General features: G+C 45.6%; 1 protein-coding gene across 1 annotated transcript in view; it reads right to left on the bottom strand.

Moving 5' to 3' along the window:
• Positions 1–25,801, bottom strand: part of LOC119179103 (fatty acid synthase-like) — a 146,171-nt gene that overhangs the window by 95,285 nt on the left and 25,085 nt on the right. Inside the window, exons 6-11 of the mRNA XM_075870086.1 lie at positions 25,359–25,660; positions 23,001–23,387; positions 20,806–20,995; positions 17,488–17,717; positions 16,222–16,425; positions 13,631–13,888 (exon numbers count right to left, since the gene is read on the bottom strand). Coding sequence (XP_075726201.1) covers positions 13,631–13,888; positions 16,222–16,425; positions 17,488–17,717; positions 20,806–20,995; positions 23,001–23,387; positions 25,359–25,660 — 1,571 coding nt within the window. The remainder of the gene's footprint in view (positions 1–13,630; positions 13,889–16,221; positions 16,426–17,487; positions 17,718–20,805; positions 20,996–23,000; positions 23,388–25,358; positions 25,661–25,801) is intronic.

The following is a 25,801-nucleotide window of genomic DNA, read 5'->3' as shown; positions in this document are numbered from 1 at the left end:
CACCGCAACCGGAATCGAACGCGTGACCTTCGAGTGAGCAGCACAGTAGCTTAAGTGACTGACGCACCATGACGGACTAGAGGAAGTTGTATTTGTCGCAAAATGAAAACGAAACCGCCGCTTTTCAGGAAATAATTGATCGACTCGTGAGCGACCCTCGGAGAAAAGGCACAAAAGGGGCAACTTGGAGAAGATGTGTTTCCGGCCAGCAGCGGCACTCTTTAAAAAAGGCAAGTGGTCCAGGGGAGCCTGTTCTCGATGTAAGAGAGCCTTGATGAGCTACACGACTGCCGTGGAAGAAAAGCTTAAAGCCACAAGGACCGACTGTGCAAGCTACCTGAGTTGCTGAAAAACGTTGCATGTACGAGGTGCAAAGAAAACTCTTTGACTTGTGTTTGACTGTATACTTGTGTTTCTGTGCATGTTTTTTACCCTCGCTACGAGAGTGGTGTACATACTTTAAAGGAAACCAGTCTTCGTGATGCATTCGTGTTGAAAAAGACGTCTTGACTTCTTGTCTTCGTCCTTTAAAGAAAGTTTTGTGCATCCCTGCTATTCCACTACAACGTTTTTTTTGGGTCAAAACCCGGAACTTGAGACCCACTCAAGATGGACTTCGACAGAATCATGCGCAAAAGTGCCGTGGTCCGAACGTCGACTACAAAACTTCTCAACGACATCGCCGTCATAGAGGACGACGCATCACAGGGTGAGCTTGAAGAAAAGATCAACCCTCTCACTCTTAAAGAAGATTCACTCAAACAAGTAAATCAGGAAACTGAGAGAGGTATGGAAAATGGTGCATTAAAAAAGGAAATTGCATGCTCCGAGAACTACAAAGGAAGAATAAGCGTAGCAAACACCAAAGTACTGCCATGCTACGCGAGCTTAGCTGCACGAACGCTGCATCAGTGACCACTTCACTTGATCGCACCTCATCTTCCGCAGATCATAGAGAATCAAGCCATAACATGCCGCAAATGACCCCCACTGTAAAGCGACCTAAATTAGAAGTAGAAAAGTTCAATGGTGAGCTTCTACAGTGGCAACGCTCATGGAGTCAGTTTGACTCGACAATTAACTCTAACAGCCACCTCTCAAACTTGGACAACTGATGATGATGATATATGGTGTTTTTTGGCGCAAGGGCCATTTGATGGCCAAAGAGCACCAGTTCATGGGACAAAGAATGTGGACAATGATTGTGATTAGCGGCTGTATAAGGGCCATTAAATTCCTCGCAGTAAGGCGGGTAAAAACATACAAGTAATAAAATCATGACCATGCCGTGAAAGGTGTGTGTGGTGTGAATAGGTGACAAAAGTTGGTGATAATGAAAAACGATGGTGGACATGTATGGCATTAGCACAAGTACCTCACTCGTTCATACCCTTGCGTCCAAGGGCCGTGAGGCAAGTGCTTTCCTGTGTAGCCACCACAGCAAAAACCTTTTCGGAGAGGTCGTGCTACGGAATGCCCGAGTACATGATATGAAAATTATGAATTTCTTTTAAAAACGCTAAAAATGATTTATGACTAAAAAGCGGTTCCCTACCAATGAACATTGAAGGGTGTAAAGGTATATATTGTCGGTAGGGTAATGGAAAGTGTTGTTTTCTTAGAGTTTCTAAGTGTTTGCACTGTATTAACATGTGAAGGACTGTTAATGCTTCGCCACGTCTGTCACACAATCGTGGATTGCCACTGGTCAAAAGATATGTGTGTGTCGTGTATGTGTGTCCCATCCTGAGTCTCGTTAGTATTACCTCTGTATGACGCGATTACGATACGGGCAGCCAATGACCAAGGGGTGGCTTAATATAGTGTAGTTTGTTTTGTGCGTGTGTATCCCACTTGCTCTGCCAGTAGTCCCTGAACTTTCGTTTGAGAGACTGCTTAAGATCAAGGGCCGGGATTGATATGGGTGTAATGGTGGTGCTTTCATGGACGGATGCAGCAAGCTCATCTGCCATCATATTGCCTTGAATCTCATTGTGCCCTGGCACCTAGCACACTACAACATGTTGTTTGAGTGTGTAGAGTATGCACAAAATGGAGTAAAGTGAGACAAGGACTGATTTTTTTGTTTTTAAGAGTGTGCAGAGCCGTTCCCACACTGAAGGAGTCTGTATAAATTACTGTTTTTGTATTTGTAATTGCTTGACGTGTTTCGCCGCCACAAGTATCGTATAAGCTTCCGCTGTGAAAGTACTTGTGCCTGGATGTAGAGGGCCAGCATCCGAAAAGGATGGGCCGACAGCAGAGTAGGGCACAGAGGATTTAGACTTTGAGGCATCTGTGAAGAACTCAGGACGTGTGTATTTGAGTTGAAGTTCCAGGAAGTATGTTCGAATATGGGCAATAGGCGCATGTTTGGTAACATTTAGAAAAGACACATCGCAGTCAATAGTCTGCCACTGCCACGGTGGCGGGTATGCTACAGGAGCCATTATACTGTGTTCGAGTGACATTCCAGTTTCCTCAGCTAGACCCTTCAGGCGAATTGAAAAGGGCTGTGTCATCGAAGGCCTGTTTTTAAACAGAATGGAGCTCGACAAATCATTAGTAGTAGAGTATGAGGGGTGCTTCTTGTCTGCTTTCACCTTGAGGAAATAAACAAAGGACATGTAAGTTCTCTGAAAATGAAGCGACCACTCATTTGACTCAACATAAAGGCTTTATATGGGGCTGGTGCGAAAAGCACCCGTAGAAAGGCGGATGCCCAAATGGTGCACGGCTTCCAGCATCTTCAAAGCACTTTGAGTCGCAGACTGATAAACAACGGCCCCATAATCTAAGCGGGTGCGAATGAGGCTTCTATACAGGTTCATGAAACATTGCCTGTCACTACCCCACGTAGTACGTGACAACACTTCTAAAACATTCATGGCTTTTAAACATTTTGTTTTTAAATACTTGATGTGCGGTATGAAGGTCAACTTGTGTTCCAATATTAATCCCAAGAATTTATGCTCCGCATTAACAGACAAACGTTGACCGTTAAGTTTAATGTCGGGTTCTAAGTGCATGCCTCTCTTTCGGGAGAACAAGGCACACGTGCTTTTTTGTGGGTTCAGTCAGAATCCGTTTTCCTTTGCCCATTTGGAGACCTTGTTTAAACATAACTGAACCTGCCGCTCACACATTGCCATATTGGAAGACCTAAATCTAAGCTGGACGTCATCGACATATGTACAATAAAACATATTGCGAGGGATGGTCAAGCGCAAGGAATTCATTTTTATGAGAAAAAGCGTGCAGCTAAGTACACCACCTTGTTGCTCGCCTGTTTCCTGGACAAATGTTTGGGAAAGAATCGTGCCCACTCGGACATGGAATATCCGGTTTGACAGGTAACTTTTGATTATGTGAAACATTCTTCCACGCACGTAAGGGTGGGACAGGTCTCTTAGAATTCCAAAACGCCATGTTGTATCATAAGCCTTTTCGATATCGAGGAACACAAAGAGAAAATATTGTTTATGGACGAATGCGTCTCTGATCTGTGCCTCGATACGAACAAGGTGGTCTGTGGCGGATCTACTTTCTCGAAACCCGCACTGAAATGGGTCGATCAGATTGTTTGTTTCAAGAAAATGTACAAGTCGGCAGTTTATCATTTTTTCGAAGACTTTGCACAAGCAGCTTGTAAGTGCAATAGGCCTATAACTGGAAGCTAAATAAGGGTCCTTGCCCTCTTTCAAAATTGGAATAATAATAGCCTCTTTCCAGTAGGTAGGAATGGTGCTAGAAAACCAGATAGCATTGTACAAACAAAGTAAGGTTTTTTGTGTTTCGATTGGTAGGTTTTTTAACATTTCATACACCACAAGGTCAGAATCTGGGGCAGAAGTACTGCAGAAGTTTAGAGAGGTTTTGAGCTCAGCTAGACTGAAAGCTTGGTTATATGCCTCGTATCTAGTGCATTTGTGTTCGAGTTTTTGCTTTTCTATTCTTGTTCTGTATTTTTGGAAAGTGTCAGTATAGTGGGATGAGTTGGACACCTGTTCGAAGTGTGCACCGAGGAAGTTTGCCTGATATTCCAAGGTATCACCCTGAGTGTTTACGAGTGGAAGTGTGTGTACTTCCTTTCCTGCTATCCTACCGACCATGTTTCAGACTTTAGCCTCCTGTGTGCATGAATTGATCCCTGACAAAAACTTCTGCCAGATTTCTCTTCTGGCCTGCCGACGCGTTCTACTGCCTTCAGACTTTATTTTCTTGAAGGTGTCAAGATTTTCGGCTGTCGGTGAGTTCCGAAGCAGCCTCCAAGGTTTGCTTTGCTGTTTGCGCGCGTTTCGGCATTCAGAAATCTACCATGGCACACGCTCTTTTCCTGGCTGTCCATTTGTTTGTGGGATGCATTTTATTGCCGCATCAATCAAAAAAGCTGTGAAGTAGTCGACAGCAACATCAATGCTTAAAGTACATATGTCACTTTATTCTATACGAGCGATGGTATAAAACTGTTCCCAGTCGGCTCTGTTTATGAGCCATCTAGGAACACGGGGTGGACACTAAGTTGCTGTAGTTGTGCTCAAAACTACGGGGAAGTGGTCACTTCCGTACAGATTACTCACGACTTTCCACTGGAGTAGAGGCAGAAGAGATGGAGATATTATGCTTAGGTCTGTGGAGGAGTAGTTGTTATGTGCGAGATTATATTAGGTTGGTTCTTTGCTATTTAGGAGACATGCGCTCGAAGAGAGAAGGAACTGTTCAATCAGTCGACCTCGCGCGTCGCAACGAGAGTCTCCCCATAGCCTGCTGTGCGCATTGAAGTCTCCAAGAAGAACATAAGGCTCCGGAAGTTCATCAATTAAAGAGTGTAAATCACTTTTTTGCAGCTGATAGCTAGGAGGAATGTATATAGTGCAGATTGTGATCAGTTTATCAAAAAAATGCCGCCATATTCACGAAGTGAATGATGATGAGTGGGCTAAGTTCCGGAGGTAAACCTGGTAAACCATGAATCCTCCGTACATTTTGCCCACTCGATTTTATTGCAACGCTCCCCCTAGCGTACGTCGCCGCACTATATCGAACGATGACACGTGCCATATGTGGCATCATTCCTATTTTATAACACCTCGCATCTTTCATAATCCACTACACGTACCGCCGTCTAGTTTATAACATCTTGCATCTTTTGGACGGACGGACGGATGGACGGATGGACGGACGGATGGACGGACGGACGGACGGACGGACGGACGGACGGATGGACGGATGGATGGATGGATATAGGTGTACCCTTTAGATCGGGCGGTGGCTAGCGTAATACTTAGAACTGAACGAGAGGTGGCTACATACAGGGGACGCACAGCCCACGCCTTAAGGAGCTTCGCTCCTAAAAGAACCGCTCGAACAGCCACTGCCTCAAGGGATGTTCGGAGTTGTAAGTGTGTGCATGCCATTCCTTGATTCAATATGATGGCAACACCTCCGGATGATGTCATGGCATCATCACGGTCCTTTCGAAAAATAACGTATTTACGAAGAAAATTTGTGTGTTTTGAATTAAGGTGTGTTTCTTGTACACACAGCGTTTTTGGTGAGTGTTCGTGTAAGAGTTCTTGGATGTCGTCAAGGTTTCTGAGAAGGCCCCTGACGTTCTATTGTATAATTTGAGTGTTCATGGTGAATGTAAAATAGTGCTGTGTGTACGAAAAGCGAGTGGCTGTTTAGACGGGGAATTTGAGTTCACTTAACAGGACCGTCACCAGGCCCTGTTATTTGCTTTTTTGTTTTCTTGGCGCGCTCCAAGGAGCCACGCTGCTGCTTCGGCACCAAGGGTACCGACTTATCCATTGCCTCTTTGGAGGCACTGGATGCCCGCACATGCGGGCTGTTAGTTCGGATTTCGGGCCTCGCCTGGGGAGGGGAGGCCTTGAGACCCGAGAACTCTGGAGTCTCTGGTCTCTTTTTGGGAGTAGGCGGTGTAGCCCTGGCTACAGCCGCCTTGGGGGCAGGTGCCACAACCACCGGCTCGGTATGCGCGGGCCGAAGGAGTGGCGAGGGCTGGTGCGGCGTTGCCCCCTGACGCGCCGCATCAGCGTATGTAGGTCCATGAAATGGAGCGACTCTTCGCCGTGCTTCCTTAAATGATATGTTCTCCTTCACCTTTAATGTAATTATTTATTTTTCTTTTTTCCAGTATGTGCAGGAGCGTGAATATGCGGCATGGTTTCCTTCGCAGTTTACACAGTGTGGCTGTTGTTTGCAGTTCTCAGACACGTGGCCTAGAACTCGACATTGTGCACAAATCTGGCGACAACGACAGGTTTTAGAGCCATGGCCATACCTCTGGCATTGGAAGCAACGACGAGGGTTTGGTATATACGGCCTGATAGATGTCTTCGTGTACCCTGTTTGAATGGAATCTGGTAGTTTACTGGATGCAAACGTGAGTATTAAGTGTTTTGTCAGTATTTTCTTATTATCTCTTCTGATGATAATTCTCTGTACATTATTGACATTTTGGCTCTTCCACCCTTCGAAAAGTTCAGTTTCAGTCAGGTCAAGTAAGTCTGCGTCAGATACCACTCCACGAGTGATGTTCATAGATCTGTGTGGTGTTACAGTGATCGGTACGTCACCAAACGTTGAGAAGCTGTCTAGCTTTACAAATTGCGCTTTGTCCCGAATTTCGAGAAGAAGGTCTCCGCTAGCCATTTTGGTTACTTTATATCCAGCCCCGAGAGTTTCAGTAAGACACCTGGCAACTACGAAAGGAGATACCGTCCTGGCTTGCTTTCCGGTTTTTTCACAGTGAATGACGTGGAAGTGGGAAGAAGTTTCTATTGGCTGGTTGAAGAAATTTATGTCGTCGGTGCGTATGCGCTTTAGGCCGGTACGATCAGACAGTAGAGGGATTTCTCAATGCATGCCGGTCTTATTTTTGTTCAGCAGCGTTGGCAGCCACCCACCACGGAGCCCAACAAGGGGACGCTGCAAAATTGCAGGTGCTGAAAGCTTGCAGACGTCAGCCGTACAACACTGCCATAACCCAATGCGCCTAGGCCAAGGTAGGCTATTTGCACAGTGTTAATCTTTGCCGCCAGGAAAATTGGAAGTAAACAGAAGAGAGTAGAAGACAGGACAGATAGATAGTGAGAGATAAAGACGAAGATGTAGGCAGAGAGAGATAAAAAAGGCGACTGCCGATTTCCCCTGGGTGGGTCAGCCCAGGGTTGCCGTCTACGTGAAGCCGGGGCCAAAGGGGTGTGTTGCCTCTGCCGGGGGGCCTTAAAGGTCCAATAACCCAGCATTGACTCAACCCCCAGGATCCCCTTTTCTCCAGACACGGCAAAGCCACGCACGGCAAGGCGTGGGAGGGAGTCAAAACTCCCCAATTAGCACGGACGTGGACAACTTCAACTACCTGAACAGCTACCTAAAAGGAAAAGCACCTGCCGCGGTCGCAGGTCTCGATTTGTCTGAATTAAACTGTGAAGTTACACTCTCACTGCTAAAGGAAAGATTCAGTCGAAAGGAAGTGATCATCGAAAACCACATGTCCAGATTGCTCAACATCAAGTCAGTGCGTGACTCGCGGAACCTCAGCCAACTACGAGGCCTTCTTGACAAAGTGAAGTTGGGTATGATAAGCTTCAGTTCTCTTGGCGTATGTGTCAACACGTACGGTGCCTTACTTCTGACTATTCTAAAAAGCGGTGTCTGCTGACCTTCCGCTAGAATACTGCCCAAGAAGAGATGTAACAGCAGGAGGCAGTGAGCTAGAAACATTCCTGCATTTTCTGAGAATCGAGGTTGAAGTGCGGGAGAATATAAAATGGTTGAAGCACCAATGGCCGTCAGTGCAGAATCGTCTATAGAAAGCCGTAAAAGCACCTTTAAAACAGCAAAAATATCTTTGGCTGCGGCATTGCATGCCAAGACTAAGGAATGAAAAGATTGTCTGTTTTCCTCGTCAGGGTGCCACGAAACAAGTAACTGCAACGCAGTGATGTCGGCAGCTGACAAAAGAGAGGTGCTGAAGCATGAGAAGAAATGCTTCCGTTGCACAATTAAGGGGCACACGTCAAAAGAGTGCTGTAAGACCAAATGGCTCAGGTGTGCCAACTGTAGCGGAAGACACATCACGCTATGTTGGATCCTGATTTCAAAGGACACCACGCCAATGATGAATGTGCATCCTGTCCACCAGTTACTGGATAAGCCACGGTGTTAAAGTCTTCTCTAGCCTCAGAAGAAAGCCTATTTGCAAGGAAGGGCATAAGTTTCTTCTTCAGGCTGTGCGAGCTTGGACAGAAGGACTGCATAAAAGTACACGTGTCAGGGTTCTTCTGGATGGTGGTAGTCAACGGACGTTCATCCACCGCAACCTCTCTGAAAGACTACAGTTAAAAGTGTTAGAGGAAGAGCAGCTCAGAATCTATGCATTCGGCAACAAGTCGGCCTTAAACCGCATCAAGGCGCGTCGGGTGGAGTTGTGGATGCGAAGCCAGTATGACAGAAAACAAATATGAGTGGAGGCCTTGGAGGCTACCTGCATCTGCGCAGATATCACGGCTACACCTTTAAAGTCAGTTCTACTTGAACTTTTGAAATTTCACTTGCCAGTTGCAGATGTCGCGCAGGGTGATGGAAGTGGAAACACCGACCTGCTAATCGGTGCCGATCATTTTTGGGAGTTAGTAACGCGAGCGACCAAGCGTCTAACATTCAAGCTGATGACAGTAGAGACTGTATTCGGATGAACAATCCAGGGTTAGGCCGGCACAAGAATGTCATCACGAGTTTGTCTTTTTGCTGCGGGCGTAATGCGAGTAGCAGTGAGCTAGCAAACCAACAAAGAAATATCGGCTCAGTTGAGGTCATTTGGGAACTCAAACACATTAGCATCAAGGAACACGAACCAGCTGAACACCAAGACGCAGCCCAACAGCGCTTCAAGGAAACCATCAAATTTGAGAGTGGTCAGTGCCGAGTGTCTTTCCCCTGGAGATCAATGGTTTACAAGATCGATGACAACTTTGAGTGCGCCGCGAAGAGTCTTAGAGCCCAAACAACGTGCCTTTCGAAGGGAGATTCTGTGATAGTAAAGTATGAGGCCTGCATCCGAGAATACATAGAAAAGGGCGAGGCAAAGCCAATCGACAAGCATTGCGGCACTTCTGGAAGTTTGGTGTGCTACATGGCACATCAAGCAGTTGTGCGACAAGAAAGCCAGACAACCAAAGTGAGAGTGGTGTTCGACATATAATACAGTGCCAAGGATCACCTCTCACTGAATGATGTTTTGGAAAGTGGTCCAAAGTTTATTCCGAAGCTGACCGATTTGCTAATCAACTGCCGCACTGACAACATCGGTGTGATTGCGGATAATGAAAAGGCATTTCTTCCAATATATCTGTCAGAAGGCGACCGGAATGTTGTGCAGTATTTTTACTATAAAACTACGCAGAAGATTGGTGAAGAACTTCCAGTGGTGGTGACTTACTTGATGAAGCGCGAGCCCTTTGGTGTCACATCAAGTCCTTTACTATTGACCGCAACATTATAGCACCATCTTGAAAGACCCACAGAGCAGTATGCTCAAACTGCGAGCATCCTGCACAAGCACATTTACGTTGACGACCTTGTCGTTGGTGTCGACGGCCTTGAGCAGGCTGAAAAGTTATGCCAGCAATCAAGCGACAAATTGCCGCAAGCAGGAATGCGACTCCACAAGTGGATGTCTAACGACCATGATTTAATCAACTTCATAGTAGATGGAAAATTGGCAAAACAGAAGGTGACGGCTGGACTTCCTACAGCCACCAAGATGTTAGGAGTGGGTTGGAATGCTTGTAAAAGTCGCTTTGAATACAATTCGACCTCACTTCTTGATTCCTTACCACAAGAGCTCACAGCAAGAGATTCGTGTTGAAAATCTTAGCCAGAATTTTTAACCCCTTCGGGTTCATTGCTCCCACAATGCTCTATGTAAAGAAAATGTTTCAAAAATAGTTGGATTTGGGCAATGATTGGGACAATCCCTTGCCAGAAATAATGCAGGCAGAGTGGAAAAGCTGGTGTGAAGATCTTCGCTGCATCAGGGCAGTTTACAATCATAGAACCATTGCAAGGAATTTTCGAGATGAAGAGACAAAGAAAGTGTTCTATTTTTTGCGATGCCAGCCCAAAGGCATACGGTGCTGTCGCATACGTTACAAGCAAGTCTTCGCAGGGAGCAATCACTATAAGCCTAATTATGGCCAAATCAAGACGAGCTCCTTTGAAGAGCCTCTCCTTACCTCGACTAGAGCTGGTGGTGGCACCCTTAGGCGCTTCAGTGGCCCTCTTTGTCGCCAAGACCTTGGACCTCCAGAATGCTGCTACTATGCTTTGCATTGATTCAATAGTAGTCATGCACTGAAATACAGGAAACGCTGCAAGGTGGAAGCCCTTCGTTGCAAACCGAGTATCAGAGCTGCAAGCACTGAATGATCCCAAAGATTGGAGGCACTGCCACGGAGTGGATAACCCCACTGATTCAATTATTCGTGGTATCCTTCCATCAGCCTTGTTGGAAAGTTATTTGGGATGGACAGGACCCCATTGGCTTAACAAGTATGAGACGCATTGGCCGACGATTGGCGAGCATAGCTCAGGGGCAGGAGAATGCCACTTGGAAGAGCGAAAAGTGATGGTGATACCAAAATTGTCATCACTGCTCGAGGCAGTACTGAAAGTAGAGGAGCTGAGCTCATTCAGCAGAGTCGTACGTGTAAATGTGGGGGTCTGCCGCTTTCTGAACAACTGCCGCAATGGGGACGAAAGAAAAGGTGAACCACTACGAGCTGAAAAAGTGATCGATGCTGAGAAGTACTGGTTGGCTGCAACTCAAGGAGAGGCATTCAGTGACGAAATTTCAAACCTGAAAGCCCAAGGGCCACTGCACAATGGCTTTCCTGCTTTGCCTCTGAACCCGAACCTTGACGGGTTGGGTCTCATGCGAATTGGTGGACGCCTGCAGTTTACGAAAGCCCCGAAGAGACTAAACATCCCATCACTCTGCCTATCACTCATCCCTTCAAGCTTCTGCTCATAAAGAAAGAGCACGTGAGAATGCTGCACTCGGGGGTGCGTGAAACCTTGGAGCAACTGCGCGAGTCATATTGGATAATCCAAGGACACTAGGTAGTAAAGAAGGCCATCAAGCAGTGCCTCATCATTCGAAAACAAAGTTGCCCTCCAGCTATGGTACCATTAGCACCACTTCCAGCTGACAAAGTAACAAAGGGAGATCCGTTAGACATTGTCGGCATTGATTTCACTGCACCTCTGATTCGTCAACAGTCGCGTGATGTGTAAAAATGTTACATTGCTATTTTCACCTGCGCTGTGGCACGTGCAGTACATCTTGAGTTAGTCAGGGAAATGTCGACTACAGCCTTTCTCCTGGCATTTAAGCGCTTCGCGGCTGGCAGGAGAATCTACTCGACTATAGTTATTCAGACAACGCTGTAACGTCCAAGAGAGTAGCTAAGGATCAGAGAGCAATGTTTGCGCTTGCAAATTCAGAGGAAATGCAGTCATGCTTCGCAAGAAAGCAGATCAGGTGGAAGTTTATTGCTGAAAGGGCAGCTTGGTGAGGCGTATCCTGAAGTGGTTGGTGCGATCAGTGAAGGTAGCGTTGCGCAAAGCATTAGGTCGGAGCATTTTGAGATGTATCGTACGAAGTGGGAGTTGTGATAAACTCACGCCCATTGACTTTCACTTACGATGATGCTCAAAAGCCTGAACCGCTGTCGCGTGCACACTTCCTCGTCGGAAAGAAGGTGACAACCATTCCTCCACATCACCTGCCAGCCGAAACTTCAGGTGGTGACGCGCATCTCTCACGATGCTAGAGGTACTGGTCGGCCGTAGCTGAAGGATTCTGGAAGCGGTGGCGGGAAGAGTACTTGTTGGAGCATAGATCAGCACATTTGTCCCACCCAACAAGAACGAGGGACTTAAAGATAGACGATTTCTTTCTTTTAAAGGAAGATAGTCTGAAATGGCATAAGTGGAAGACCGCCAAAATCGAAGAAACTTTTAAAGGCAGAGACGGCAGAGCGGGGGTATGCAGATTGAAACTAAGAGGGGACACAGAAGTGAAGAGACCGATACACCTGTTTCATCCCGTAAAAGTCAACAGAAAATGAGCTCAAGAGTTCGCTCATCTGAGGAAGGTTGTTGTATTTGTCGCAAAATGGAAAAGAAACCGCCACTTCTGAGGATTTATTTGAACGATTATTGAACGACTCTCAGCAAAAAGGCACAAAAGGGGCTACTTGGATAAGACGCGTTTGCGGGCAGAAGCGGCACTCTTCAAAAGAAACAGGTGGTCCAGAAAGAAGTGAGCGCGTCCTCGGTGTCGGTCATCTTTTTTAGCTACACGACTACTGTGGGAGAAAGGCTTAAGGCTGCAGGGACCGACTGTGTTAGCTACCTAATTTGTTGGAGAAGGTTGCACGAGCGAGGTGCCGAAAAAACTCTTTTTGACGATATGTAGACTTGTCTATCCCTGCAAGACTTTTTTTACTTTCCCTTTCCCTGTCGAAGAGAGTGGTGTACATCCTGTTATATAAACCAGTCTTCGTGATGCGTTCATACTGAAAAGTTGTCTTGACTCTGTGTATTCCTTCTTTAAAGAAAGTTTTTTGCCTCCCTGCTGCTCCGCTACAACAGAAGTTTTGTTATAGCAAAATAAAACAAGAGACAAGGGGAGACATGCCATCAATATCGAGAAGGGAAGTGCGTGCGTCAGTTCGGATTCAGTGGTTTGGACTAAAAAATGACTGCCATATTTCTACCGCAGGTAAAAATAAACAAACAAAACACTCCACGCAAACTATGCCAGGCGCCAATCACTGCTGGGTGTTTGTTGGAGGCTGTGTTTGGCCATTTATTCAGCCGGGCGCATGACAGTTCAGCTTTAATTAGTATAGCAAAGTCTACTCCTTTTCAGTTACTGTCCTCGAAGACCGAGCACGGTAGTCTAGTGGCTAAGACGCTCGGCTGCTGCCCCGCAGGTCGAGGGATTGAATCCTGGCCGTGGCGGCCGCATTTTATATGGAGAGAAAAATAGTTGAGGCTAGTGTGCTCAGATTTAGGTGCACGTTAAAGGTCCCCAGGGGCTCAAAAGTTTTGCAGTCTTCCACTTCGGCGTGATGACTTTGGGACGTTAAACCACAACAATTATGAATATTATCCTCTGCTCCGAACCACACGTGGTCTGGAAGTACCTCCGGAATAGGCCAACCTTTGTTCGTGAACAATGTCATCTGATGACCTCTCAATAATACTTCACAGTGACGTCACTATTGGGGTGCCAAGTTTTAGCAATCGGTAAAGTCACGGTGTCGTGACACAATGCACAGGGCAGGTGAGAGAGCATAAACAAAGGTTTGTTACGACGTCGTCATGTGTAACGCGATGGCGTCAACACATGAGTTTACGCATCACCTCGTGTTTTTACGCCCACGGTCACTCTTCGCGCTTGGATAGTCATGTAAGACGTTCTACTCGATAAACTTGTTAAAAGTAAACCAAACGCCATGGCGAAATCTTGGCTCAAAAAATTTCACAGTCGCTCGCAAAAAGGTACAACCTGAAAGAGCCGACAACCTATCACCTGTGATGACGTCGGAAAGTCACGCCAGTTGACGACACACCAAGGCTGCGAATGGTCCCAGCTGACGAGATGCGCAATGCTGGGGGTGCCACGAGGCACGGGCCATGACACCGGTGGATAGAGGGGAGACAAGTCCAGCTGAAACCCCAGAGTGTGAAGTTTGCCCAGCGAGCTTAGGAAGTATTCTAGGTTGTCCACGCTGTGCTTCATGAGGCCCACATAGTAGGCATCCAATCCAACAGAGCGCCGAACGATAGCCTATAGGGAAATGAATGCAGCAAAATATTAGACAGCCATCCAATAGCCTTTGTGACCAAGCGTAACCGGGCTGCATCATTAAAAACGCACACCTGCTCTGAAATTTGGGTTCCAGTGCTTTACGTACAAGAAGGTAACCTACTAGGTTGTTAAGCAAGTAATGCGTACAGCCACCCTATTCTTCAAATAGCAGCAGTTTTTTCTCTGTGTCTGCCACATCACTCAATAAACTTGCAAAAAGAGGCAGGGAAAGTAGATGCCAAAGAACAAACACATACATGCAACACATTTTTTGCGTGTTCCTTTCATGATATGGCGCAGACATGCAAAAAGCTTGCCGCTGCGCATATATGTTAAAGATCTGGGTGGCTGTACGTTACGCTCAAGCACACTCGAAATAGAGTTGAAGAACAAGGCAGAAGCCGTGGGGCCTGCGCCAAGCTAATTTGTACTACGACATAGGTTGCCCTTTCGCTAACCACCATTACGTGCAGAAATAAGCTTCAACTTCCTGTGAGCTGGCATGAAACAAAGTTATAAGGAGTTAGGCCGTCTAATTTTCTAGAGTATTCAGCCAAAATGGCATCCACCGGTTTTAACAGGCATGATGGCACAAAAAAAAGCAATATGCTTGGTAACTACTTTGCCTTGGCTTGAGAAGGTTTCAGAAATCTTACAGCCATCGATACTGAAACCTCAGTCATGTGAGGTTAAGGTTTTGTTAGTTAGGGTGGTTGTTACGGTTGAAAGCAAGAGTGGCTTTTATGCGCCTGTCATGGGGCAATGGTTCAGTGAAAATTGAAACAAAAAGAATTCGAAGATAAAGGTGTCGTTGTAAAATTTGTTTATGTAACTTGGGGTCTCTGAGAGCCAAGAAAAATTAAGAGAAAAGTGTGCTTGTTCAGGTAAATAATTAGTTTGGATAGAGAAGCAATTGCAATTTTGTTCCACTCCAGAAAAAAACTTTTGTCTTTGATCCTAATGTGCCAAACGTGCTATTAGAATGTCATCCACAGAAATTATACAACATTAATTGTTGAGGTCTCACGTGCGCGAACCACTAAATATTTATCAAGCCCTACACACTGGAGGGTTTTGGAAATATTGAAATCTGAGGATCTTCAAAAAAGAACATCAGTCTAAACATACTGGACCTCTAAAATGTTGTCTCCATTAAAACGACATTGAAATCAAGGTCTCTTGCATTTTTCTCACTTCCATAGTTGTTCTTCTAGTGTCAATCTAGTATGTTTCTCAAAAATACCAACAATCAATTTTTATAGTGCCCATATTTTTCAGCTCTACCGAAAGCTTGCCAGTGGGTGAGTCTAACCACAATATGAAGAAGTGTAAAACGCCGTGAAACATTTCAGACAAAAATTTTTCTATCTGTGGCGAATAGCAAGTCGTATACTCGCATTATATACTCACACCATAATATACTACAACTGTATTGGTGGCCACATCCCTATTTTTTGATTGGTAAGTTATATGATTCTTTATGGTAGTGCTAATGTTCATATTCTGTAATCATTCGCTTACGCAGCTGTAGTATAATTTTGCTTGCCGTGTCAAACATACCCGATAGCCTTGTACCGAAGAAATGCAAATTCATATCAACTGCGTAAATTATGAATTTTGTGTTTTTGTCAACACTGGCAATGCCAATAAAGTACACGTTAAAGAGAAATAGAGGGATGATTCTTCTTTGCGGGACACAAAAAAAAAACTGGTTTTATATTAGGAAAGTGGTCGTTTATACTTGCAAAATGGTGCCTGCAACGAAGAATTGGAGAAGGGCAGATACTTTCCTGCAAACTCCATGCTTTAGAGTTTTTTCAATAAACACGCTATGAATAAGGTAATTGAAAGCTTTTGTAAAATATATGCATATACATCCGTCCAAGCGCCGATTCTCAAAAGCATTCAAAATGACCTCCGTTTGTTTTTAGAGAGCCACTTCTGTTGAGCGCTGTTTTCCGGAAGCCAGATTATTTTGTTATAAGAGAGTGACTTCTGTTGAGCGCTGTTTTCCGGAAGCCAGATTACACCGTATCCCCTCGTGCTTATTGCAAAAACGGGACAACCTAAAAAAACGAACACCTTTTTCTGACATTTTAAAAATATAGGTAACGACGACATTGGCCGGTCTGTAGTTATGTTACCCTGTCCTCCTTTTTTAAGGATGCAGACGGTTTATCTTCGCTACTTGCATTCATTTAAAAACATTTTCTGCTAAAGTGATAGTTCGAAAACACACTTGTTAAGGAATGCCCTAAAAAGTCAGTAACGTGTACGACGGATTTATTTCAAAGGAATCTGTTTCGACCCACCTTCAGGAGACAGTGTGGCGCAATCTCTACCAATATGGCGTCATTCGGCACGTGCTGAAGAGCCTCTCGAAAGAGCACGGGTGAGAGAAAGTTGTTGGTCTGGTACTCGGCCGAGCAGTACTGCCCCAGCGGTTCACACCAGCGGCTCTCTGCCACTGAAGAGCTTATCCAGCGCTCGCTACGCCGCTTAGGTTCAGGAATGACCTGGACGTAGAACGTGGCAGTGGGAAAGCACGTAGTAAACATGCTATTAAGAGTTGACACCAGCAAACCTAAATTTAGTAGATGCTGTAAGCAGCAACATTGCTATACATACATTGGTTTTAATACATATTATGCAATAATAATAAACAGCAGTGATCTTGACAGTATGTTGGGAGATTGTGAGGCTGTGTGGTCTCACTGTTGGCGGACCTGCGTCTCCCGCTGCGACACAGAGAACAAAAACAGGGAGTGAAAAAGACGACGCAGTCATGTTTTCAGTGGTCGCTTCAGCTCGACGTCCTGTTTTCTCGACAGGCAAAGCTTATGCGCTAGTGAGCGTAATTTGACAAAAACACGAATGACATGATACACGCCTCATAAAGAGATCCTGAATTTGCTAATGGCAACGTACAAGCGAGAATGCACATGAATGCATGAATTCATTTATATACGTAAAGGAGAACACGTACATCTTATGATGAATGTCGCTTTCCACATGTTAAACTAGCCCTAGACATACTTGGCTCAATGCTCGCTGCAGTATGGGTAGCATTTACAATGCTGGTATGTGGCAGCTAAGTGTTGGCTATGGTGTGCTAAATTTAGCTTGAGGTAGGTGACAGTGGGGTAATTATGGATAGCATTGCTAAGTATAGTTTGATAACCTTTAGGGAGTTTTTGCAGCAGCCAAGTAAGAGCGAGATTATTAGTGTAGGTGCGGGCGGGATAAGAGCGTCTGATATTCTACGATGGTTACAGGCGCACTACCTGTGTCTGCCTGCTCATCATTGCGGATAGATGGGAGACTTGAGGACGTAAACTGCAACGAAGAAAACAAAAACCCGCTTCTATGGGCAATCGTTCTCATGAGTTTTTGCTCCAGCTTTTACATAACGTACTGTCATGTCTGCATTCAGCAATAGATAATGTGATTGTCTTCAAAACGCTCTTGATTCGTCATAGGGATGGCAGACCTGAGGTAAATAAGGAGTGACTTCAAAAAGACACTAGTCTGGTTACCGTCACTATATCATTTGGTCATTTGCTTATCCCATGTATTACCTGCGTGAGAGCTTCATACAATGCAGGCCCAATGCAGTCGATGTGCTTGCAGTGGAAAGCATTATCAAGGCTGTTAACTTCGCGGGCGAAGATGTTCTCGGATTTCAACTCTGCGACTACCTTGGCCACTGCTTCTGCGTGGCCGGATATGGTCACGGAGTCTTCGGCGTTGTGGCACACTGGATAAACATCTTCAGGGCAACGTTTTGCAGCTTCTTCCCAGGTGAGCCCTGAAACAGGTAACCGCGAAACTGCGTTCCAGCAGCGGGACTGTCATCGGATCAACATGAGCCTACTGATAGCGAAAAGGTGCATATTAGCAGATTATATTGATGTATGTTTCACAGATTTCTCGGCTTAAAAATTGAATTAAAGAGCACTGCTAAAATATACTAACTGCATACCAGGCACTTTAGCGAAGATTGCAACTTTTCTGAAAAGCTGTGCAGCGCGATGTTTTTGCAATGAATGTTCTCGCTAGCCCACGTACCTAGATTTGAGGCGACAAAGGCACAAGTGAAGCATGCACTTGTTTTGATTTTTCAATGTGTTTTTTCTGTAGAAGGTAGCTGGAACTGCATAGCTTATGTTCATCAGCACTCGGGCATGACTAGCAATTCTTGGTTCAACTGTGCCCGAATTTCAGTAGAATTTCCAACTTGTGATTTTCAAACAGTCCTTGTTGCTCAATATGGGACAAAGGCACCCCGAAAAAGGATTTACTTGGTATAATACTACGGCACAAAGGTGTCCTAGTTACTGTGAGTCTGTCTCACGTTCAAATTTGCCGACTATATATTTCAAGAGTGTGTTCATACGTAAAACACAAATTTTAATGCAAACAGAGCGTTTTAAGTGAGACAGGGTTAAATATGCTGTTTTCTGGAGCGTGGCTGCATATGCTACGCGGAGAACGCTGGCGTAGTGCGTTGTGCACACAGCGCATAAGACGTGCGTACAAGAACTCATTTTACTATATATATTTCGACTTCGTATCCCTGGCATTCCTACTTTACCTTACCCTGATGAAAAGTAGAGTGCTACAAACAGGCTCTGGAGTGCAAATTCTTCTCTTGTAGTTTAATTAAAAGCTATGCTCTTGTCGCAAAACAATCAGTCATCAATCCGCCGTCACCACACAAGTTGGCTTGTGTGGTGACCAGATTAGAAGTAGCAGACAACTAATAACGAAATACCGAGAAGTAGCGATCAATGTTGCGGCATTAGAGGCATTCGAGTTTTAGTTACCGGGCGTCATTTCGTCTTGTATACTACACCCCTCAGCTAAGAGTTAGATAGGGTCACAGTGAGTCATACGACACCACCACCTGGCAGCCACACTGTGCACCAAATATCAGTGTTTAGCTTAATAGGAATAGTTTTGGCTGTACTAAAGTCTTTGATGGCACAAACACGACCAGTTAGCTCAAGAAACAAGGCTTTGGTCAACAATATGTGGACACCAACTTGTGTTTTGGCCTTTATAACTGGCATCCATACCGTGCTGGTTAAACGTATGGTATTATTTCACATCATCAAGGCTCCTGCACGGAGCAAGTGCGCTTGCTCCTCCGTATTTTCAGTATCCCAAGGCATTGCCTCGTAATGAAGCCCTACCCTGTTTTTAAGTTAGTTTATGTCCAACCCTCCTTAACTCCGTGTTAAGCATTCAGGCAGCTCAATACCATAATGCCAAGGACCCACTAACAGCAGTTGGTTATACGTACAAAGCTGTGAATGTCTGAAACTTACGAGGTTCGAAAGCGAGCCTCAAGCTCGCATGGTTCATAATAAAAGCTAAAAGCTAAGACATATTATTAGGTCTCCCTACGACGCCGTGCCTGAATATGACTTTAACGTTTGCAAGGCCAGAAAAAAGTTCCGCTGATGTTCGTTTTCTGTGAACTCTGGTCGGGCAATCTAAAATAATAATACCAGTCAATACAACGGGCAATTCTTGGATGAGCGCATGTGCTACTTCAGGGGAGCACTCCCCAGCAGTGAATGATGGCCATTCAAGAACGTCGTTAAGAATGTGTCTTTGCGTACAGCTTCAAACTCGACGTGAAGCAGTCATTTCCTTTAACGGATCAATGACGAGTAATGCACAATTGGGATCCATGTATAAACAAGATAATGAAGTGTTTTCCTGCTGAAACGACCGCTTATTCCTGTGATCCAAATGAGTTCACTGATCCATTGGCAAAATGAAATGAGCTCTGTTTCTGTTACCACGTGCTTGACTGTTTTATATGAGAACAATGTGTCGATGGTCATTAAGTAGCCCTTGAAGGTCAAGGGCACAAGTTTTGCAGTAAAACTGGGAAAATAGAAAAGTCTGAGCACCTTTAATAAGACTTGACTAACAGGAGTTCTTTTCTAATGTTTTTAGCGTAGCGTAATTGTCGACCGCATAGCTCAGTTACTGAATTTCAAACATTGTTACAGGGCCTGAAATATATATACCAAAAACAATGGCCAAATGCGCCATACCTCTTTTAACAATAGTACTGTTTAGGTTTGGGGTTTGTTCGGCGTCGGATGTCAGAGTTTGCCACTTGTGTGCCTCAAAAAGCTGGTACATACAAGCCGCTCTTAGTATAAAGTAGCGATGCACTGTGTACTAGAGAAAGTCCCTAAAGTGGTGTGGCCTTTATGAAGGGTGTTGTGATGATTAAGAGGAATGAACATAGGCGAGAGGGCAAATTGGGGCATAAACACGGTGAGCAGAACTGAGGTTTCTGCGTGGAGGAGAGAAAAGATGAGTGAAAGAAGGAAGTGAGAGGACAAACTACGGTGGAACCATATACAGTATAGCAGAGAGGAAGGGTAGGAAAGTGAAAGGTGGGTGAGAAGGAGTGGTGTGTATGTTAGGATGATGTACCGGAGGAAAAAGGAGGGGGGAGAAAGAGATGAAGAAACGGTGCCAGAAAGAGCATACTTGAAGAGATAAAAAAAGAGAAATGAAAAACAAAGAAATGAAAAAAGGTGAGGCAAGAACTGAAAATATGTGTTTGTCTGGTAAATACGGCCAGGTAAATGCGCTTGATCGCCGGTTCCGTTGTTCAGTGGGATTTCACAGACATGTAGCTGTGATAGTTTTTAGCTTTTTAGGTATTTAGACACTTGGAATGAAATTCCACACATAGTTGGGAGAAAACAATTAGCATTTTTATCTACTTTTTGCTAGAACGGTTCATTTACATTTCAGCCGAAGCAAGGCAAGGCAGATTGTCTGTGAGACACTCGGTAAATAAATTATCTTTGCTGCTCGCCCAGTGTGAACACTTGAAAGCATGGAGGCTGTGTGTCACTTGCCGACAGCGGCCATGGCTCCTTGAGGCAGGTTCTTCTGTTCGACGCAGCAGCCTCGCCAGTAAGCGCACAGCAAGGTTTGCTCGGCGGTGAGGCAGCCGTCAACGTAGGCGCAGCAAATCTCGCCGATCGAGTGTCCTATGAGGCCGTCTGGACGCAGGCCCACTGCATGCAACAAATCCACGAGAGCCACCTGCGAACATGGACAAAACCACCTCTGAAAACGCCCTTCCGCCGCTTTTGAATTCTATATAGAGTGGTCTTACTAGTGACCTCACTGATTCGTTAGTTACAGAAAAACAAACAAGCCTTGTACGCTTGACAAAAGCTCCAGCTCTTAGGAGCTAAACCATAATGTGGCCTCAGCTACATGTTTTGCACAACTGTGAAAGCGCTCAAAGCTGTGCCAGCAAGCGAGTGGCTTTCTCACGGACTGAGAAATGCCAGAAGTCGGTGCAAATGCGTTAGCAAAACTCGAATTAACGTTTTAGGGTGTTTTGTCCAGCACAGTTTACATACATCCTCTATGCGATTTCTATGATTCTTGCCATAGGAAGAGGCGACGGCTTTTTCACGTGGCATACCATTTGAGAAAGCAGTCGTGAGACGTAATAGGACATAGCTTGTAATGTGACTGAATTCACAGAAAAAGCAGTGACCTCAGAAGAGGTCACGTAACAACTAATCGCGCGGCTCGCAGTGCGGCACTGAAAATTTCACTGCATACAACAAACTGGCCCATACCTTGGCTCTTCACCTCATCACGGTGACGTTTGAACATCACATTTACGTTGAAGAGCCAGCTTAGGGACCAGTTAGTGGTCACGTGACTAGCCACATTACTGCAGCTGTGTGTCGCGTGACAACCACTGAGGGAAACTACAAATCACGTGACTTGTGGTCCCTTGACTAAAGTTACGTCACAATAAATAATCTCACTAGATGGAACTAAAGGTACCCAACATTTAGTAAAAACTGGCCATGCGACTTAACATCATGTAAAAACTAGTCATGTGACTGACAATCCCGCAACATCAGGTGCCATCTGTCTCCGTAACTGGCAATCAGGTCAACTCACGCTTCTACTCGCGGGACTGACAATCACATACCATAACGTAATGTATATTCACATAACTTGTAATCACGTAACGTCGAGTTCTGTGACATGTTGCCACCGAAATACCTAACAGGTAGTCACGTTACAAGCTCCCACCAAAGCCGCGTAATGAGCACGTAGCTGGAGACATCGACCGAAACCGAAGCATTGCTAAGCCCAGGCACTCTTTGTACCACAATCTAGAACTTCGAAGTAGCTATGTTGACCACTAGCCCTACTGTCGTTGCCAGCCTTGTGGCACCGGCGAAACCTGCACGCGTTTCAAGAGCAGATCACCTTAGTGGCCTAGATTGACACTGGTGCATGTCATGTGGTGTGATCGTGCTTTCAGTAAAGAGTTCAATACGGGTCATAATAGGGCTAGTAAGGCTCAAATTGTGTTTAGAGTGAATGAACAAAGTCTAAAGTTTATTAAGGGAAACAATGATAGTTGACTGTGCAGTAGTCAACTCTCATGTCTGTAATGACGGAGAGTCACGCTTGGAATCGCACGAGCGGTTTCTATCTTCGTAAATAAGAAACATCTGGGCATGAGCTGCACCGATGACAAGCTTCCCGTGCATTTTAGATCATTGCCACCGCGAATGCTAGAACTGCTTTAGTCGTCGAAAGCGCTCTTAATGGCTTAGCGACACACACACACACACACACACACACACACACACACACACACACACACACACACACACACACACACACACACACACACACACACACACACGCACACAGCGAAACCAAACGATCACAGCACCTGGTTTCACGCTTATTCTCGTTCGCTGTAGAATTTGCCCGACAGCAGGTTTGTTCCTACTTCATATCCTAATAACGATTTCTGGGGTTTTGGGGCCATCATTTGCCAACGCTTCTAATGGCTAAAGAAGTTGTCACCGACACAGTGGCAAACAATAACAGCATAGCGGTAAACTGCAAGGCAGACAGTTCATTTGCACCGCGAATGCCTGTTTTGGCCCGTTTGGACTGTGGGTGTCGCCCTAGCTGCTCTCAAAATGACGGTCCGTTGTTATTGATAAGAGAGTTGATCACTGTAGGAAATATAAGTGCTGCGTTGAAAATAACTCACCTGGATGGCAACTATGGACACGAGTACCGAAACAAGTGTTGGGTTGCAAGTGCTTTCGCCAGTCATGATGTCCATCAAGTTGATGCCGTATGGCTTGAGGAGCTCGTGCGATTTGCGGACGGAGTCAGCAAACAGGTCGAAGTGCATCATCTGCCGCCCCATGCCATTCCACTGGCAGCCCAGGCCAGTGAACACGAACCACAGGGGCCTCTTTTCCACGAGAGACGGCTCGACCACCTTGACGACCTCTTTGTCCGACTGATCTACAGGAACTATTGCAAAGCCACGCCACGAAAATCGCTGTGCAGAGGGATGTCCAACCCGGTTGAGGAGAGCGTACGCGGAATCCGGGTATGGCCCGTCACTTTCCATCCGGTCCAGGGTGTTCTGCGAAAATGCGTAAAGAAATGTCCATCGCAAGCCGGCGCAAAGAAATACCGATGAATCTGCGTGACTGATATACAATTAGGGTGAGTGTTGGCAGGAAAACAAAATGAAGGCAGCTTTGCACTACTGGTGTTAGGCCTGAAGTAAGTGCGAGCTGGAGGCCTCTATTATTTCTCGCTCCCCCGTATAAATTTCTGTCTTTTTCTCAATCTTACAATATTCTTCTCTTTTCTTCCTCTATTTCTCACTTGGTCGTTGTTTCTCGCTGCTACTTTCTATCTCCTTCTGTGTTTTTCTCTTCCCTCTCTTTCTCACTTGGTCTCTGCTTCTTGCTACATCTTTCTATCTGTGTGTTTTTCTCTTTCTTTACATTTCTGGTTCTACGCATGCTTTGCTCTACTCTCCCCGATCCTTCTTTCTCTCCTTTTCACCATCACGTTTCTTTCCCACATCTTTGCTCTACTGTACCATGAGAGGTTGTGTTAAGTTGTGCTAGCGTGCCTGCATAGCTGAGCGGTTGCTACGCTCACCTTGAGACTATGGGTATGCAGGTTCGAATGCCGCCTCGCAAAGAAATTTTTTCGCCGAGAACTCCTCTTTTTCTCTTGGTCTGATTAACTCTTTCTCGCTTTCTCTCTTTGTACTCATTCACTTGCCCATCATAGTTACTGCATATCACGCCTGACGAATAGGCCCACGTGCTCTGACAGCATAGTACAAGATGAAGAAGAGGTAGAATGCAGCGCGTGCCAGTGTTGATGTCATGTCGACACGAAAGGGCACAACGAAAAGTGTGAGAAATTTGGTGTGTGCTTTCAGGAAGCGCACGCCCAGCCTCTCACGCATACACTGATTGACACAAGAGTTTTTTTTCTTGTGTGCTTCTCCTGACCCCTGATGGTATAGAATTTCAATGAGGAACGTTTTGCCGCCAAAGGCAGTCATTTTACATGCAGGATATTCAGCAGAAACTGCTAAGCAACGTGGTTTCTTTCATTTCATTTTATTTTATTTACCAAAAAACTTGCAGCACCAAGACGAGAGTATTGCGGGGAAACAACCTAAGACCAACTCGAGTAAAAAGGGCAACTTTGTATTCCTCACAAACTGAAAAAAATGATTGATATGCAGTGTAACGTCCCGAAACCACCATATGATTATGAGAGTCAAGGTAGTTGAGGGCTCCGGAAATTTCGACCACCCGGGGTTCTTTAGCGTGCACCCAAATCTGAGCACATGGACCTCAGCATTTTCGCTTGGATCGAAAATGCAGCCACCGCAGCCGGGATTCAATCCCGTGAACTGTGGGTCAGCAGCCGAGTACTTTAGCCACTAGACCACCACGGCTGGGCAAACTAAAAACAAACAAACAATTGAAGTGAAACAAGAACTATATCTTGAGCCAGCACGGCCAACGGCAATAATGAACACAAAAACACACGAGAGGCTTCACCTCGACTTCGCCCCATGTAGCTTATAGAATGATCTTTGCTCACCATTTCAATGTCAACATTCATATGGGTCCGGCCCATTATCCTCATGACCTGTTGACGTAACCACATGACGACACCAAGCCGTCGCATGTCGTAAAAATTTGCGACGCTATCACACCCTCTCGTAATGAAGTCAGCACACGGCACGGGCACTTTGCGAAAAGAAGGTTGAGCATGCAAATGGCAGAAAACCAGGCGAGATGCAGGAAGCTTGCAATGACTCGGATCATGCAGGGGGGGGGGGGGGTGCAACGCAAGTTAGGTGAAAAAAAAGCATTCGGCGTAGAAGAGGATAACTATATCTAGCTATAGTTACTCTATAGTTCTATACTATGGGATATCCTATAAGTTACCCTATACCATAACTATAGTTACACTGTTTGGTCTTATCATTGGTTCACCCTGAACAACGTTTGTGTGCTCTTCACATTCTTATACGATATACACACATAATTTCGTGTGGCAGTAGTAGACTTACCGTCAACGACTGCTGAGTTCTCCCAGCTAAAAGAACGAGCCTCGGCAGCTCTGGTTTCTCCCGGGTGATGTCGTCCACGTGCGGTCCCGATCCTGCCTCAAGGATGACGTGAACGTTTGCACCACCGAAACCGGACGAATTGATACCTACGGGGCCACCCGGAAAAGACATGTGCTCGTTGACAACACGGACAGTGCCATCGTGAAGGCACGGTATGCTGACGTTGGGCTTCTTGAAGTGCAGGTTGGCAGCAATCACACCAGTCTCCATGGCGAGGATAACTTTTGCCACCGAGCCAACACCTACGGCAAGTGAGGTGGGACGTTTCAGACGTGATTGACTGCTATCTAACGCAGGTCGAGTACTTGGTAGCATGCCAGCAGCGCATGAGCAACGTTGTGTAGCTAAAGCACATAATAGTTTCTCACAAGTAGCACCAAAAA

Source organism: Rhipicephalus microplus, chromosome 7 (assembly GCF_043290135.1).
Source record: "Rhipicephalus microplus isolate Deutch F79 chromosome 7, USDA_Rmic, whole genome shotgun sequence".
NCBI lineage: Eukaryota > Metazoa > Arthropoda > Arachnida > Ixodida > Ixodidae > Rhipicephalus > Rhipicephalus microplus.
Note: the sequence above shows the minus strand (reverse complement) of the source record. Positions and strands in the feature narration are given on the sequence as shown.